At 33.8% G+C, this 18,783-nt stretch overlaps 3 protein-coding genes across 5 annotated transcripts; 2 read left to right on the forward strand and 1 right to left on the reverse strand.

Annotated features, from left to right (window-relative positions):
• The first annotated feature begins 154 nt into the window (after positions 1-154).
• Positions 155-2,087, forward strand: LOC123223042 (GDSL esterase/lipase At3g27950-like). Its single transcript, XM_044646098.1, has 5 exons — positions 155-551; positions 632-832; positions 979-1,151; positions 1,239-1,509; positions 1,695-2,087. The coding sequence occupies exons 1-5, from the start codon at positions 320-322 to the stop codon at positions 1,943-1,945; spliced, it is 1,128 nt and encodes a 375-aa protein (XP_044502033.1). The 5' UTR covers positions 155-319; the 3' UTR covers positions 1,946-2,087.
• A 1,323-nt stretch (positions 2,088-3,410) lies between these two features.
• On the reverse strand, positions 3,411-6,369 carry LOC123222947 (protein KINESIN LIGHT CHAIN-RELATED 2-like). Of its 3 annotated transcripts, none has more exons than XM_044645977.1 (3): positions 6,286-6,369; positions 3,951-5,880; positions 3,411-3,850 (listed from the first exon to the last, which is right to left on the reverse strand). In XM_044645977.1, exons 2-3 carry the CDS (start codon positions 5,873-5,875, stop codon positions 3,634-3,636), a joined length of 2,142 nt encoding a protein of 713 aa, XP_044501912.1. In that variant the 5' UTR covers positions 5,876-5,880; positions 6,286-6,369; the 3' UTR covers positions 3,411-3,633. The 3 variants fall into 3 exon arrangements, with proteins under 3 accessions (XP_044501912.1, XP_044501913.1, XP_044501911.1); XM_044645978.1 differs by lacking the exon at positions 6,286-6,369 and adding an exon at positions 6,136-6,232; XM_044645976.1 differs by lacking the exon at positions 6,286-6,369 and adding an exon at positions 6,122-6,225.
• Positions 6,370-15,290: 8,921 nt separating this feature from the next.
• On the forward strand, positions 15,291-16,925 carry LOC123222345 (RNA exonuclease 4-like). The gene is made up of 6 exons (XM_044645046.1): positions 15,291-15,325; positions 15,410-15,561; positions 15,661-15,806; positions 15,871-16,283; positions 16,387-16,467; positions 16,574-16,925. The coding sequence occupies exons 1-6, from the start codon at positions 15,291-15,293 to the stop codon at positions 16,818-16,820; spliced, it is 1,074 nt and encodes a 357-aa protein (XP_044500981.1). The 3' UTR covers positions 16,821-16,925.
• The last annotated feature ends 1,858 nt before the right edge of the window (positions 16,926-18,783 follow it).

The following is an 18,783-nucleotide window of genomic DNA, read 5'->3' on the forward strand; positions in this document are numbered from 1 at the left end:
TGGTACTCCTGAGCATGGTTCCATTATATAAGCTATGATTTGTCTCTTTAAAAAAGGAGGGACCACGTTACTTTCGCTTTATATGGACGCCATCCAAAATTTTGCTTGTCGGTGGACATTGTTATTAGTCTAGTCCATACAAGATCATGATACAAAAAAGTGCCTCTTTCTTTCTCTGACTAAAAAAATAAAGGGAACAAGACAGGCCAAGCATCTATTTCATTGTCTTTAACTCTCCTCTATCAAATCACAATAAATTTCTATTTCACTATAAAGAGTGTTCCTTGATTGTGCCTTCAAGTGTTTAGCTTAGGCAATCATGAACTCCATCAAACTGATTTTCATGCTTATAATTTTGGTTTTGGCTTTACTGGGTGGCGCCAGTTCAAAGAGATGCCAGTTTCCAGCCATATATAACTTCGGGGACTCAAATTCGGACACTGGAGGAATTTCCGCATCAATGTCCCCGGTTAATCCCCCATATGGTGAAACTTTCTTTGGACATCCTGCTGGAAGATTTTGTGACGGTCGTCTTATCATAGATTTTATTGGTAAAAGCATATGCTAATTTGTGATAATTTTATTTCTTCTTTAATGGCATTATTTTTTTTAAGATTGATGTATAATGCAGCTGAGAATTTGAAGTTGCCTTACCTGAGCGCATACCTGGACTCGATTGGGACAAATTTCAGGCACGGTGCAAATTTTGCAACCGGAGGTTCATCTATTCGACCTGGTGGTTACAGCCCTTTTCATCTTGCTATTCAAATCACTCAATTCATACAATTCAAGTCCCGCACTGTGGCTCTCTATAATAAACTGAGCTCCAACAGTTAGTAATTTATGCTTAACTTCTTCTGTTTACAATGTAGTATTTTCTTCCGTCACCCGCATGTTCTCTATGCTCGGAGATTTTTTATCAGTTGTAAGTGTTTGCTTATGAGCTCTGATAACTTTTTTGGCAAAATTTCACACCAGGAACAGCCTCGCCACTGAAGGGCATTCTTCCAAGACCCAGCGACTTCTCCAAGGCATTATATACAATTGATATTGGACAGAATGATCTTGCCTATGGTTTTCAACATACGGATGAGGAAAATGTTCGAGCTTCTATTCCTGATATTTTAAACCAGTTCTCTCAAGCAGTACATGTAGGCAATTCTGCCTTCTGGGTTTGATATACTATGGTGGCTATATGTAATGATATTGCTAATGCTTATTGTTCATGTAATCTTCAGCAATTATACAAGGAAGGGGCAAGGTTCTTTTGGATACATAACACTGGACCAATTGGGTGCTTGCCATATAGTGTTATATATGACAAATTGAAACCTGCTAATCTGGATCAAAGTGGGTGTGTCAAGCCTCAAAATGAGATAGCTCAAGAGTTCAACAGGCGACTTAAGAACAAGATATCCCAGCTGAGGCAACAACTTCCTCATGCCGCAATTACACACGTCGATCTATATTCAGTAAAATACGCACTCATAAGCAATGCCAAGAATCAAGGTAACTTCAATTACTACCAATATCAGAGTTTTTCATTAGAACCTTGATTATGGTATCACTTACCTAAAGCTTTCTGAAGTTAGAACAACCTAATACTTAATCTTTCTGGAATATGGTCTTGTATCAATGGGTTGTTATAAATAATGATTTACAGAACAGATTTAATCAATTAATGGTGGTGTCAGGTTTTGTTGAGCCAATGAATTTCTGTTGTGGGAGTTACTACAGATACCATATTAATTGTGGGAATGAAGCCATAGTGAACGGAACAGTTTATGGCAACCCATGTCATCATCCATCAAGACACATTAGTTGGGATGGCATACACTATTCACAGGCAGCCAATCTCTGGGTTGCTAATCACATTCTGAAGGGCTCTTTTTCTGATCCATCCATCTCAATCGACCAAGTTTGCTTTCATCCTACGAATATGTGATCATTAGTGCAATGGATTAATTCCTACAAGTTAATTTTATAGTAGAATGACTCTTAAAGACAGTCATGTCGTTGTATCTCAATCAATTCAAGTCTGGTGAACTTATTAAATTGTCTGTAATAAGAAATGTACGTTTCAAATATCTTTTGACTCTCAAGCAGCTGAGACTTTGAAGTTGCCATAACTGAGAGAATATCTTGACTCAATTGGGACAAGTTTCAGGCGTGGTGTAAATTTCGCACAGCTTAAGAACAAGATATCCCAGCTGAGGCTGCAACTTCTGCATGCAGCATGGACCTATGTTAATGTTTATTCAGTAAAATATGAACTGGTTAGCGACGCGAAGAATCGAGGTAGAACATCAATTGCTAACTATATTTTGATCATTTATTCTACTACACATGAATAGTCCGTGGTGGGACAAGGGTACCACTTGAAAGTGAACTTATCTGATAAAAGTTTAAAGGCCAAAAGACTTGTTTCACTCAATATATAGTGAAATTCCAAATGTCACTCTCCAATGTTTAAAAACTTAAACACTCACCGATAAACTAAATTTTTTTAGTAATATCAGATAGAGTTAAGGTAAAATTTTCATTTTAAAAATATTATTAAAAATATATATAATTTATTAATTTCTTCCTCCAGGTTTTAAAAACTCACAAATTCACCCCTTCCAACAATTTTTCCAGGATTAAAAAGTCATATTTCCAAGTTTTTCTTCACCACCAGTCACCATCTCTGGTGTTGGCTGTTGCATTCCCCACCCTTAATTGTTGTCGAGATGATTTTCGTCTAGATTCATAGCATAGAAATGAAGATCTTCTAATGATTCTTCTGACACCAAACGAAGATAAATTATCTTCGTTCAGCCAAAGAGACGGAGATTGACTTTTCGTTGGACAAAGATGATTCGTCTTTGTCTGATGAAAACAACCAACGAAGAGAGAAGATCGGTTGGCCTTGAAGATGACGGGAAGTCAACCAACAGTCGGAGCAAAGATGTCGCCAGAGGAGGATAAATATAAACGCTAGGGGTGAAAAGGTTAGTTTTCAAACTTTTGGTGAGAGAGAAATTGTTAATTTTTAATACCTGGGGGAAAATGTGATAAATTTTAAGTTTTTTAAATACTTTTATTAAATAACGGTTTTATCCCTGATCTTGACTAGAATTTTTAACATAAATTGACTTATGGGTGGATATTTGAGTTTTTGAAAATTAGAGGGTGACACTTAGGTGGGAAATAGTCTTTTGGCCAAGTTTAAAATTATGATAATGACTTGGTGCTTCAAGTTCAATGTACAGAGGAAATTACTACTCAACTACTGCCATTACATGGCACAAGTTTTGTTCAAAATCAATAGTAGGTGCGTATGCAGAGGAAATTAAGGCTGAGAATTTTACTCAAATTTATGTAGAAATGGTTAAAATATTCTGACAAAGACAATTAGGTAGGCATGCCAATAGAGAAAATGAAATCCCACCGTTTATTAATTACAGTTCAAGAAATACAAAGAAGAATTTGACAAGGGAATTTCAACAAATGTGAGTATAAATGCAACTCTCTTTCAGGACCTGGTGTTCTTTATTTTTCCAAATCTGCCAACAGAGATGGGCAAACCAACAACCTAATCCTCTACCTAGAAGACAGTTTACAAAAGCAGTTACTTATATACATTCTCAGCAATTATGATACTTCAATTTCATCATCTTTTGCAATTTCAGAGCTGGTGTCATCTAGAAGGGCGACAAGTGACCTCGATTTTCTGTTCCGAACCCTCCCTGCATCTTTCAACAACTCGGCTAATCTTCGCTTTTCATCTTCCACATCTGGATTTGCTGTTCCAAGCTTCTCTTCTCTCATCCCAACAACATACTCCAAAATTTCAATAGCATCACCTAGCCTGTGTGAGATCATACATTAGAAAAATTAACAAGAGATATCACAAAATGCAAAGAATAATAAATAATATATAACAGGAATAACTTGACCAGAAAACGTACCTTCCCATTGCATCATATGTGCCAGCCAGATTGCTATAGACCCCTAATGTGTCATGGTGATATGGCCCATATTCCTTCTCCAAAATACTCCTTGCTTCTTCAAAAAAATCAGCTGCCTCATTTATTGAATACCTCTGCACACAAGCAAGACCCATTTGGTTCAACGCAATACCAAACAAAGCAGACTTTTTCTCGCCGCTAGCTCGAAACTTAGAAATGGCACTTTTCAGGATGTTGTAGGAATCAGAATAATTCCCCATCATATAATACATAACTCCCATCTGAGCTTCAATTCCCGCAATAGTACTCTGTTGACCCGGGGTATTACCGAAAATTTTTAAGGCCTTTTTGAGTAACTTGAGTGCCCGATCCAATTCATTCAAAGATTGATAAATAGCTGCAATATCAATTAAACCGCTGGCAATCTCTTCAGAGGGGGTTCCAGGATTAGGCCTGCCATAAATTTTGAGTGCATTTTTACAGTAAGACTTTGAGTCCCTTAATTTTCCTATCTTGTAGTACAAGTCAGCTAATCGCACGAAAACTAAAGCAACAGCAGGATGATTTTCTCCTTTAGCTGACTTAAACACAGTGAGTGCTTTCTGATAAGAAAAAATTGCTTCATCGAATCGAGCTAAAGATAAGTAAGCATCTCCAATGCTGCAATCAATTGAAGCCACATCGATTTCATGGTTATTGGCTGCCATAGCCATGCTTGCTAAGACATAATGCTCAAGAGCAGCCTCATAATCCCCTTTTGAGTCACAGATGAGTCCCATGAGTCTCCTATCTGCAGCTTCTTCAATAGAAGCAGGAGAACCATTCTCCCTGTGGATGTCAAGAGCCATCTGACAAAGCTTCTCTGCCTCATCAAATTGCAATGCTTGAATATGAGCCTCAGCCACATACCGACATGTCTCACCAACTCGATGGTCAGTCTCTCCCAAGACTTGCCTTTGTATCTCCAAACCTGCTGTATAACACAGTATGGAATTCTCCATCTGACCTAACATTGCATAAGTATCACCCAACTGCATACACCCAGCAAATTTAGCCAATGCATGATCTAGGCCATCCTCCATAACTGGAATTTCAATTGAACGCTCAAGAATAGGAATTGCCTCATTGTATTGGCCTAAGCTGCAGTATATTGCTGACATAACATGCAAACACATTACTTGCTCTAAATTGGGTTTCTCATTTGCACATACCTCAAATGACTTCATTGCTCGAGTCACCGATTCAAGAGCTTTCTGGAGATTTTCACCTGTATAAATCATATCTCTCGTTTGTTTCAGTAGAAACGGTCCAAGATCAGGATTATCTAATGTTGCCTCAAGATCCTCCAGCAAATTCTGCCTTTGCTTCTTCATAGAGAAAGCATTAGTTGGTTTCCTTATATTCCTCTCATTCCTTTTATCAGTTGAAGGTCTCTCTTTAGAAGATTTTTGCTTACGATTTGCAGATTGCTTTTTACCCTTTGCAATCCTTTTATCAGTAGGGCCATTTACTTTCTTGGGAGTAAATTCGCTGCAGCCACCATCACTCTCTTCCTTATTTTCCACCTCCACCGCCATCTCTTTCATCATCTCTTCTTTCCCAATTATATCCCCAACAAGATGCCGCAACTCTGAATCAATCCTCGACTCCTCACCATATGAACCATAACTAGCGCTTGATGGAGATAGATCGGAGCTTTGCATCTCACAGACATTGTGATATAGCTGCTCAATAGACGTCTCAAATATTCCATCGATGGCCAAATCAATGGAATCGCTACGGGGACTCTGTGGACTCAACGGACTTCTTGGAGACCGTGGCTGCAAATAGCCGTCCTTGTACACCCTGTAGCTTCCATTAGATTCTTCTACTCCACTTACTCCACCACTTTCTCCATTTAATGCATCCATTGCTAAACCAGGCATTATCCCTGCAAATAAATCAACAAAAAATAACTAAATAAGATGTACACTTTCTGCATATAGAAAAAACAATTCCTATCCACAAATAGCAAAGTAGAAAATACACTCTTTTGCTTTTGCAGCATGCAACACAAGCATATAAATCAATATTCCCTATTAACTGTAAACTAAATTTCACCACACATAATCAAATTTTCCCAGAATATAACGTTTCAATACAAAAGACAAAGTTCTGCACTTGAACATTACAAAGTAAAACAAACCCAGAAAAAGAAAGAAAAGCCAGAGCTCTCTCCCAGTGATTAATATCAAGAACAGGCCATTGAATTAAACAAGCCACAAAGCAAAACAAAGAGACACAAAGAATGCAAATCAATAAAGATATATATAAAAGAAATATATGTAAGTTATACCTTTTAATGTTCTGTTTCAACGAAGAGAATGTTCAAACTTTAAGTCTACAATGGTCTGTCGGTGTTATGTACATGAGGTGGTCTGTGGTGTATTTGAACTCGGTTCTGCTTTTACATATATACTGCTCAAAGTTCATGTATGCGGGAAGGAACAAAATTACTAAAAGGACAAAAAGAATTAGAAAATTGGGAGGAGGATAAGGGCAAAAGAGGAAACTGATGAGGATTTTTCAAAGTATATAGAGAATTACAATTACAGATATATGTGTACATGCGTGGAGTAGCACATTGAAGACAGTTGAAGCAATGAGGAAGGCGACTTCTCTCCGACCCCCAAGATTTTAATTATATTTTAATTATGTTTACATCAGTTAATAATTTATTTATTTATTAATTATTATGGTTCTTTAATTGGGATTGACGTTATATAAAGTTTGCTCAAATATTAAAAATTATTTTTTTAATTTCATCGAAGATGGGTAATTTAAGAAGATACGAATATTAATTGGTAAGGGATTATTATGGATTAAGGCAAAGATTATACGCATTGGTTTCAGGAATGGCGTTAAAAATTGGCGGGATTAACGGCTTTCCAACGCGTTAAAGTTTACGGAAATGTTCCGGTGAGAGCAGTGTATGATGGTTAAATGAGTGAAACTTTATTTAACTTTTACCATGTGGCATTTTAAAAAAAAGGTGGGAGTGGGGAGGGCCGGAGTTGTTTGGCTTTTGACAACTTTCCGACGTGATGATTATTGCAGGGCTCCACGTGGACCAAATCCAACATTCCAGCCGCATCCTTGCTGTCTTTGAAAGTGGTCCAGTCCTGGCCCATTGGAAAATAAAAAGGCTTTAGCCCTGGCCCATTGAAAAAGGTTTTCTCACAGTTTTTGGATATTAATTATGTATATATGAATAAACAAGAAAAATAATCTGAAAAAAATAAAGAAATTTCCTAAAATATTTGAATTTTTTCAGTGTATTTTTTCTAGGGGACGGGGGGGTTAAATTAATTTTTGACGCCAAGTTGTCTAAATAAAATAATTACAATATGTTGATAAACAGTTGTGAAAGCATTGGCATGGAAAATTCAAAAGCACAAATAAGCATGAGCATAGGCATAAGGACAATTAATAGCGAAGCAAAAAAGGTGGCATGCTGCCAATTTCAAACATTCAAGATTGATATTGATAAGAATACAACAATAACATGCAAACTTAAATTATAACAAAGTAATCAATGCCTTTCTACTTTAAAAGGTACATTTTGGTTGAAACATAACTATAACTATAATTATGGTATGCCTCAAAGTTTACGAGGCCGCCAATAATTGCAGACTAACAACCACCTTGACATGGAGATGGTCTGCGGCAATAGTTTAGGCAAAATACATGATAAAAGTTGGCCGAAGGACAATTTCCCTTCCCCAACCCCACCGACACCCCCCAAAGTTTTAGCGTAATTTTAAAAGTGTATTTGTGATAATTTAAAAATCTAAATATCTATATATAAATTAATTTTTGTTAAAATTTTCTATTAGAGATAAAAATAAAATCATTATTTTATCAATAAACCATAAAAACCTATATCATTTTTCTTTTAATTTAAAAAACTAACAATTTTCTCATATGATTGAGTTTTAAAAAATTATCATATCCTCCCCTAGGGTTTGAAAAGTCTTTTCCAACCAAATAATCTTATGAATGGATGGAGGCTGGACAATAAAAGGATGGCTTTGGATGATGAAACATCATCCGTCATCCAAACGATGGAGGATGATTCTTTTCGACGAAATGTCATGCATATTGATGACTCTTCATTGAGAAGCATCGTGTAAATCGAGACGCTTCATCAAGAAGCATCATTCATATTGACAATGCTTCATCAAGAAGTGTTGTCCAAATCAATGATGCTTCCTCCAGATCGTTGACACTTCTTCTTTGAAGCGGTTGGATTCCCTTGAGCCACTTGAAAAATTGAACCTGAGGGGGGGGGGGGGGGGAAGGAATGCAGTTTTTCAAAGTGTAATCATGGGAGAAATTGTTATTTTTTTAAACTAAAAGAGTAAAATGATATAAATTTTAAAGTTTTTGGGTTTAATGATAAAATAACGATTTTATCTTTACCTTTAACAGAAAATTCTAACAAAAGTTAGTGTATGAGTGAATATTTGAATTTTTAAATTGTTGTAACTGTGTTTCGAGTTTGAGTTAAAACTTGGTGGAAAATAGTCCTTTGGCCATAAAAGATACACCAAAGCAATCACAACTAATGATGCCAATTGCCTCCTCAACTAAAATAATTGACTTATCCACTGACCACATTCACTAAAGGGGGTGTTTGGTTAGATTTCTTTTTTAATTTTTTTTTATAATATTTTATTATCAAATTTAATCACTTTTATTATAAGTATTAAAAGATTAACATGATCCTCTTTATTGTTGTTATTATTTTATCTATAATTATTAAATTTTTAGAATAATAATACTGTCAATTTTTAATTAAAATAATAAGTAATGTGAAAAAAATTTTTATATCCTTTAAACTTTTATATAATAATTAAAATAATATTTTTTTATTTTTTTATTAAAACATAGTAATAAATTTATATTAAGTAATTTCTCAAGTAATTTATTATTTTAATAATCTTTTATATTTAATAATAAATTATTATCTGAATCAAATATATCTCAAAAGTAAATCAACATGAGCAACAAAATAATTGATGTCTTCATCATCCACTACCTTCATACAATCCCGTAACTCATCTTCTTAAATAACAAGTACAAACCCTAAAGCAAAATGCTAAAAACAAGTTTACCCTTGGTAATATAAACGCCAAATCTCTGACTCTCCCTTTCCATTTGCCTGAGAAAAGTTTGATCATATCAATATCATCATGATTAAACCAACCGCAACCTAACATTATTAGGGCAATTCTTCTTCATTTTACATCACCCATAAAATCCCTAACTTTTAAATTTCAGGCTACTGTGGAACCCTATTACTTTGGTATTTAGAGAACTTGTGGGACAGAGTAATGCTATGTAAATAATTATTATGCATAAACACCATCGTATCATTATATAATTACATAATTAAAAATTAAAGATAAAATAACACTCAATTATATAATAATATATCATTATTTATATACATAATTTACTAGTATTAGAAAATAAAAGATAATTTATTTTTTTGATTTAACCTCTTTATTACAAGAGTCATTTAATATTTTATTTTATATATATGCGCACACATAAAGGGTAATGTTATATGCACAATCTTTGTGCATCGAAAATTTACACAGATTAGTATGGAGTTGATATAACATCTGTTACATATCAAAAACATTTGTCATATTAGTGTTATATCAGTTTATGTAATTTTTTTCAACGTAAAGATTATGTATGTAGGATTATCGACCATAAACAATGCATATATATGCTATGCAATGTGTTCTGTTCAGTATATAAACCAAGAAATGCGACGGACAATTAAAAAAAGGCAATAAACAAGACAAGAAATGTTAAAGCATGATGAAGAAATCTTTGAAATGACAGAAAACATCAAACACGTGAACTTTGGCCGGATTGATTTTTCCAACATGAAGAATATATAAAGGCAATATTGTCTAAATTCAAATAGTGGATGAAGATAAGTTAGAAGTTTAGAAAATTTTAATTAAGAATGACATTTATTTTTAATAATTTTGTAGCATACAAGTTATTATTATGAAAATAATTAGATAATATAATCTACCTTGCATTAGTATGTTATTTGGGTTGAACCAATTAATACAAATTGATGTCTGTCAAAAATATATATTAGATTTACACATGTAGAGATTAAAACTCATATTATGCAAAATTAATTGGTTTGTGTTAAGATTCAATCTATATATTTATATATCTCTCACTTTACTCAATTTTATTATATGTAAGACTCTTTCTTTTTATTTGAGTCTCTAATATCTCCGTTCAAATACAACCATCATAAATTATTAAACCCATCTTTTGACTATGTCATACTTTTAATATAATCATAGCACATCAATTTGCATTAATAATTAATAATGAAAAATAATGTAATGAAGAGAAGAATCTAATTCTAAGTAGTGGGAGTGGGACAATTTCAAATGATTAATGGCATTGGTGTGTAATGGACATGACAAGCTTATTGATTGTTATAATAAAAACAATTCCATAACCACACTATATTCTGTTGTTGAAAATGAAACCCCACCCCTTTGTTTTAATTATTTATATATATCATATGGTCTCAAGTCTTTTGGGCTCGAATAAGTTCAAACCCTCACCCACCCACCCATTCAACCTTATACATCCACATACATATGTATATAATATGCTACAAAATTAAGTGGAGTAGGTGCTCTAACAATTTCATATATGTGATATATAACAAAGGCGATACTCCAACCAACAGAATGTTATTATTTAATTTGTTATTTGACGACTCCTCATCAACCTAAGTAGAAGCACTGTCGCATCTTCAACAGCAACAACAATGACAGCACCACTCTATTTTTTTTATGAAAGGAAGAATCTCACCTACTCTCTTGACTTGAGATTATCTCACGGTTCGGCGACTACCCTTTAAATTGATTCGAGCAACTACCATGAAATCTAAAGTATATGACACTAATTTACCTATTTTAATGGAGATATTTAATTATGAGTTTAAGCATAAATTTGGATTTTGTATGATCAAAATGGTTTACAGTTTAAGTTTTTCATATATGTAAAGAAGGATTTCTTTACTTTGATTATAATATTTTTTTAATATATATATTTTTTCAGTCATACAGAAAAAAAATAATAATAAAACCCTCATTCTATATGGTTTAGTTTAATATTTTGTTGTTAAATATATATATGAATGTATTGCTTAACGGATGGAATTCTTTTATGTTGTTATATATTCAACTCCAATACCTTGTCAATTTTTTCAATGAGTTGAATATCTAGTTACTTCTGTGTGTGGCAGATTTAAGTTCAAATGATTCATTATTTACTTTTGACAAGAAGAAATTGATTCATCTTGCTCAATTTTGTTCAAGTGGCTTATCAATGGAGCTTCTTATGTTATATATAAACAATCAATTGTATGATGATTTGACACATGATTTTCATGTCATATCAGTTGGGTTAAAAATTAATTCTTTGTATCTGTTCTTAACTCACCGTTTTCAAGAATTTGAACTGAAGAACTCTATTTGAAACATCTGAAAGCAGGTTGTTACATGAACGACTTTGCATGGATGTGCACAAGAGGAAAAGCTAAAACTCGGAAGCACTTCAAACCAGTTGGAGTAGAGAGAATAAGACCGGCTAGCTCAAAGCTAAGAGAGAATGATTGTATTAAAGGTAGTATTAGGTATTTTTTGTATACATACTCTTGGGCTAAGAGGGATGGTATGAGAGTGATTTTTAGAGACATTAGTTAGAAAGAAAATCAACTATGAAATTGAATGGAAGATCAATTGTTGAGCGATTGTCTTATTCCATATATTAAGAGAGATATATTTGATATTATTATAAAGGTTAAATGACTATTTCTCAACCAAAGTTTGACGTAAACCTAATTTTTCATCAGTTAATTATAAAAAATTTAAATATTCACCTGTATATTAAATTTTGTTGTCACTATCAAGAGTAAAATTATTATTTATCAAAATATTTAAAAAAATTAAAAATTTATCATATTTTTTGCCCTAAATTGAAAAATCAAATAAATTTTTTCTCATTCAAAGTTTAAAAAATCAATATTTTTCTTTAGGGTTTTTTGAACCACCATTACCGATGACTAGAGATGGCAACATTCTCTCTCTCTCCTAACTTCTCTCTCAGTCTCATTCTATTTTTGACCACACCAACAAACGAAACCAACCAATTAAGACAACTTAGTGAGTGTGCAAGCGTGTGCGTGTGTAAGCGTGTGCGTGCATATACACACACTCTTTTAATAAAAATGAAATTTATTAAAATGTTTTAGTGTCAAGATAAAAGCCATATTTTATTTTATTTGACCATCAAATAAAAGTTAGACCTAAAATATTCAAATCAATTAAAATTGGATTCTGGGACTTTTAGTGGGCAATGTCATTATTCTATCTAATAGATTTTACTTTATGAATAAATTTCAAAATTATTCTATTATCTTCGTCTCCATAAGGTCTCAAAAAAAAAAAAAAATTTTTTTAATTATGACACGAAAGAAACTCGAATGGCCATCATAAATTCAATTTAAAGAACCACCTGTGCCCGTGTTGTTGAGAAGAGAGGTTTCTTATTTTTTGTTGATAAGCCGAAAGGGCCCAAAATGAAGTAATTAGATTTTGTCCAATGTATGTAGGCCTAAGCATGGATCAAATTGCCTAATGCTCATTCATAAACTATTATGCAAATGAAATCATGCTTAAACCTTATAAAATTATAATTAATTAATTGGTATATAAAAATTAAAAAATATAAATATATAAAATAAAATCTTTGAATGGTTTAGATTGGATCAGTAAAGTAGTCGGGAACAATTACCACCCTACGATCAATGATTGTTAAAACGCACCCGCTTCATCAATATTCAGAGTGATGAATCAGGAAAAGGCAGCTGGACCAGTTTTATCCTATCGGATACATGCATGCATTATTATTGTTTTTTAATTTTTCGACCTCCCGAATTCCTCATACCATCAGACAACTGTAAAAGAAAGAGAATGGCTATCCTTTTGACCATCTTTGACGTTCAAAGCATCAAGTCTTTTCTTTTTCAATTTGTTTCTTTCTCCACAAACACAAGCATGTACCTCTGTTGCCATGGAATTAATGCATATGTGATGGTCCTCTGCGTATACATCACCTTCATATAAATTCAACAAATCTTTCCTTGACCTCATTTTATTTTAAGTTTTTTTTTTTTTCCGGTATAAGTGGAGCATGGGAAAAGTATACATTAATAGCTAAGAATTGTGTATCATCTATGGGTTTTTTTTAAATAGAGGAATCCCATATTGAGCAAGTTAAACTTTGAGTTCAGTGGTCAATTTTATAATGGTCATTCAAGAGTTTAATATTAAAATATCGTTAGAAGAAACTTGAAATTATACTCTCTTATACATAAAATATGTATCGATATTTTTTTTAATTAAAATATCTCACATCAAATACGTTAAACCCTAAGTTTAATGATTGATTTTATTATAACTATTGAGTTTAATAAGTCAAAAGTTTAATCATAAAATATTATTAAAAAAAACTTAAACTCATACTTTCTTATACAAGAAGATATTCAAACTACTTTTAAGAGTTATCCACGGGTGTTCTTTGGCATTCATATATGGCCAGAAATGGAAAAGGCGAAGAAAGTGGAGCTGAAAGGACTGGAATAAAAGAGCATCTTCTCTTTTGTTGACGGAGTTGATAAATTTATGGTTCCTTTGAAATGAAGAGTGATGGCGTGAGAGTGTGTGAGGAGAGCAATCTTTGTCATATTAAAATGCCTTGGTTTGACTTGTTAACAAAGACGGGTGACCATGGATATTTGATCTGGCAGTGGACCAAGAATAGAAAGGAATAAGATGTTCTTGTTCCCTTTCTAATTTCTGGGCATCTTCAAAGCGAGAAATGCGAATCTAATGGGTACCTTTTCGGAGTCAAAAGTGAGTCTTCCTGAATCCTCCAACCTTCTGTGGTCAAACCTTTCTGCTTCGTCTTGTTGTTTTCTTTGCTATATGACTGCATCCAGCTCCTGTAGAGAGACATTCCTCACCGAGGTTCAGAAAATCCTTATCTGCAACTTTATATTCCTTTGCCGAAAGTAAAGCATGAGGATTAACATTAATTTTCATGAATTAACGATGAGATGAAAGCTCTATAAATATTAATCATCTCGCTAACCCCACATGCACATGCTTGACCCCTGAATATTTAGTCTAAATTTATTACCCATCTTGGCCTGATGATTGACACTTTCAGGAAAGTTAAGGTTATTTCCCTGATCAGAACTTTTTTATAGGAATCGTGTAAACATGGGGAAGGGAAGTTTAGTAGATTCAAAGAAAAAATAACCAACATTAAAATCTTTGACTGGATATTGAGATAAAAAACGAGAGATAAGGTTCATCTTACAACTGGTTCATGATTCCAGCCGATGTAAGCGCTTGGTCCTTTACAGTACCAAAAAGAATCTGCAAATAATCGATGAAGATTAGCCACTATTTTACTAGTATTGTTCAGCTGGACTGTGTTGCTTGAGTAATGACTCCAACGCCAAGGTAGCGTAAAGAAGGTTATTTAATGTTACGGATCAACCAAGTTTAAGAAATAACAAAAGAAGAAGGTAACAGACTGCTACTTACCAATTATTTGTATCGGCAGCATCTCTCAGTCTATTCCGGATGAATTAGGTAACACTTTTAAGTCATGGCATAGAGTATCCTGGAATCTCAATGCACATCAATTACAGACTGGAAAATGACAAAGTTCTCAAGTTGACTAACTGAGTCGCATTCCCACTCCTAGCATGTTTCATATTTGCTCAATCTTCACCAATCACTGAGCAAAATTGTTCTTCACCATTAGAGATATCTGGGAAATTAAGGCTTTGATGCAGGAATCTTGACATTTATCATGGTGTGATAGCCTATGTAACACAAAAACCTACTAACAGAAAATAAAGAGCTAGCACCAGCAGCAGGAGAAATATTCTGGCGGAACCGTGGACCCCCAAGCATCTGGATTACTACGAATGTAGTATATATGTTAGGATGATGGAGCCAGGTTCATACAAACTCAATTTATGGTCTCAAGGAATCAATCCTTCTTAAAGCTGGAGGCAATAATAATTAATTCCTTCTCCTTACTCTATAAATACTTAACCACAATAACCCTAACTTCACCAGTACCTCTTCTCTTCTAGCTATTACCTGCATCTTGAGTGATAGGGTACTATCTTAAACTTAAGGTGATCAGCTCTCAATCTCAGTCATGGCCGACAGAATGGAGTCTTCAGAAACCCTCAGGTAAGGCAATCTTCTTTTGTATTGACAAGAGTTTCAGGCAAATTTTCTCCCCTTTTAAGGCCTTGTCTTACCAAAATTAAGCAGGAACAAGTGTGCAGCATGCTTTAAACAATTTAACCGAATGGAACACCTTGTGGAGCACATGAGAACTTCATTTCACTCGGTTCATGAACCCATGTGTGCAATTTGTAAGAAACATTGCAGATCTTTTGAATCTCTAAGGGAACATCTTACAGGTAATCAAGCTTTAAATAATTCTCCATTTATAGAAGCAACTTCTCTCTCGTTAACTCTCAGGGCTCGATCTTTATACAGTTCATTCATATATATAACAGGGCCATTGCCTAAACTGGAGTGCAACAATATATTTAACGTCCGAGGATGTAGATTCTGCTTAGCCATCCTTGAGAGCCCACATGCTCGTAGGATTCACCAAGAAGGATGCCAACTCTCTAATGTAAATACTTTGCTCTTAATTACTGTTTACCTTTCAACTAATTTTTATTCTTCCGTTAGTAATTTTTATCATCAATTTCTTGTTTCAGGTACTTACCACTCGCTTAGCAAATTTAGGAACTGTGGATAACACTTACTCAAGAAATCCACATATAGTTGCGCTAGCTTGCAAAATGGTTGGTGCGGGCACTGATGGCTCTCTAGATTATTGTGGAAGGCTTTGCATCATTGATGAACGTGAAAACATTATCTTCCATGCTTATGTTAAACCACCAGTTCAAGTCACAAACTATAGGTATGAGACAACAGGCATTCGCCCAGAACAGCTGAGGGACGCAATCCCACTAAGGCAAGTGCAGAGGAGGATTCAAGATTTCCTCTGCAATGGTGAACCGATGTGGAGAATTCGAGCAAGAGGTGGGAATGCCAGGATTCTTGTGGGTCATGGTTTGGACCATGATCTTGATCGTTTGCAAGTTGAATATCCACCAACCATGATCAGGTAAATTAAAGTTCTTTCAATCTTATCACAAATTCACAGTCCACTTGTGCACCAAAGCTATATATGAATGACGCAAGTCTTTTACCTATCAACTTTTCATCAGGGATACAGCCCAATATCCTCCATTGATGAAAACTAGCAAGCTCAGCAACTCACTGAAATACTTAACCCAAGCATATCTAGGGTAAGTAACCCGGAAACAACATTATTTTATGGTACTTCTTAACCAATATAAATGGTTTAAGTTTAATATGTATAATAATAATCCAAATTCTATATATATTTTATAGATACGATATTCAAACTGGTGTGCAAGACCCATACGAGGATTGCGTTGCAACAATGAGATTGTACATGAGAATGAGATCCCAAGTGCATAAAAGCGAGGAGTATCCACTTGCTTCTGACCCACAAAACCGAAACATTTTTGCAACAGCGCCATGGAGGCAGAACGAGCTCGAGAGGATGAGCCCAGAAGAACTGCTGGCAATCTCCAGGTCAGATTATTATTGTTGGTGCTTGGACTCATCTGCTTAAACAATGAAGGGCATAAATAACATCCCAGAGAAGGGGGTGAGGGCTTTTAAAGTATTATTCGTATTAATTACTAGAAATTAATTAAAATAAATAGGATGGAAGCATGGGATGATAAATTCCGCCATAAACTGAAATCTTATATTATGATAATGAAAGCATGAAGTTGTATTATGTACAATTATGCATTGCCGAATAAAAGATTGAGTTGATTCGGAAGAAATTAAATCGGTCACCTGTGTTGGCCATTAGAAACAGACATATAATTTAGTTCGACAATTATTTGAGCAACTTTTTTCTTTCTAGTGGTTTAACGGTGTTGATTAATTAATAATTTAGTTTTTCTTTGACTCAGACGGAGTCTTTAATTTTCATAAATTCGTATAAAGTTATTTTTAGCCACTGGAACACATAACTGAAGAAAACATAAACTACTATCAATCAGCTTTTGATTGATGATGAATCTGACTTGAAGATTGCTATAGGAAATTATAATTTAGAGACCCCATACAGAAGAAGTACGAGATCTTACAGATTTCGGTATATATATAAAAGTATGCATATGCATGGTTTCTCTCTTTCTCTCTTGGACATCATTGAGCTCAAATTAAGCTGGGAATTAATTGGAACTCTCTCTCTCTCTCTCTCTCTCTCTCTCTCTATATATATATATATATATATATATATATATATATATATATATATATATATATGTATATATGTATATATGCGAGGCCTAGATCCACATATTTAAACCAAAAACAGTGCAAAAGTCACCTAGAATAAAGTACCAAAACACAGAAATCATCAAGACTAAGAAAGAATAAAAACAAAGCATTTGAAAACTTTAGGAACCCAATTTCACTAAATATACATCTTCATTGATTAAAAATTGAAAGAATACATTGGTTTATATGGTAGAAATCAGGCTCAATACAGTGGAAAACATGAAAAAAAAAAAAAACAATAGATCTGCACCATCAATCATCAATAAATTACAAATTTTCACCATTTATAAATAAAAGAATAAAATAAGTAAAATAACAGAGAAAATTAATACTAGCAAGCTGAACTTATCTAGATCTTTAGTCCTATGGCCATGTTGTCCATTTTTCTTCAACAGTGTAGCCCTAGCTCAACATTAGAAAGGTGTTATGGAGAAGAGACATTCGAGAAAGAGGTTAGAATTCTCTAGAATTCCTTTGATATTTTGTAAACAAGAAGTAGAATAAACACCAAGAAACGCATCGTTTTGAAGCGAAGCTAAGTAACGTTTTCTTTTAACTCCGTTAGAGCTTACATTCTAACATCCTCTCTCAAACTAAAATGTGCAAATGTAAGTTTGATGGTTGTATACATCTCTTATTTTCTTCTAATAAAAACAATAGTCATTAATTTTTTTCTTTTAAATGAGTTTTCATAGCATCGTATCAACTAGAATCTTATCATAAAAAAAAAAAAGGGCCAAAAGACTTATTCCCACCCAAGATTTACTTTATTGTTAAACTCTAATCTACTAAGTTTCAAAAATCTAAATACCTATCTGTCAACTGTTAAAGTTAACAAAATCTATTAAAAATAAAAGTTAATTGTCATTTTACTAGTGACATTAAAAAATTTTTTACCTAATTTCTCCACTTTAGTTTTAAAAACTCACAATTTTTTTTCAGCCTAAGTTTTGAAAAGGTACATTTTACCCCTCTCCCCCCATCTTGAGGTATATTTTTCTTTCCTACTATTTTCAGCCAGCTTCTCCGTCTCCGATCCCCTTCTTCAGCCCAGTCTCTTTCCCTGTGGATGTTGTCTCTCCCTTCTAGCATTGAGTGAAGCTTTCTCTCCCAGAAGATCAACTATCGTTGTCAACACATCTTTGTTTTCATCAAACGGGACAAAATTGAAGCTTCGATCCCTTCTTTAGAGACAAATCTCGAAAGATTGATCGAAGATCTATGCTAAAACCTTCTAC

This window comes from Mangifera indica, chromosome 8 (genome assembly GCF_011075055.1).
Source record: "Mangifera indica cultivar Alphonso chromosome 8, CATAS_Mindica_2.1, whole genome shotgun sequence".
Taxonomy (NCBI): domain Eukaryota; kingdom Viridiplantae; phylum Streptophyta; class Magnoliopsida; order Sapindales; family Anacardiaceae; genus Mangifera; species Mangifera indica.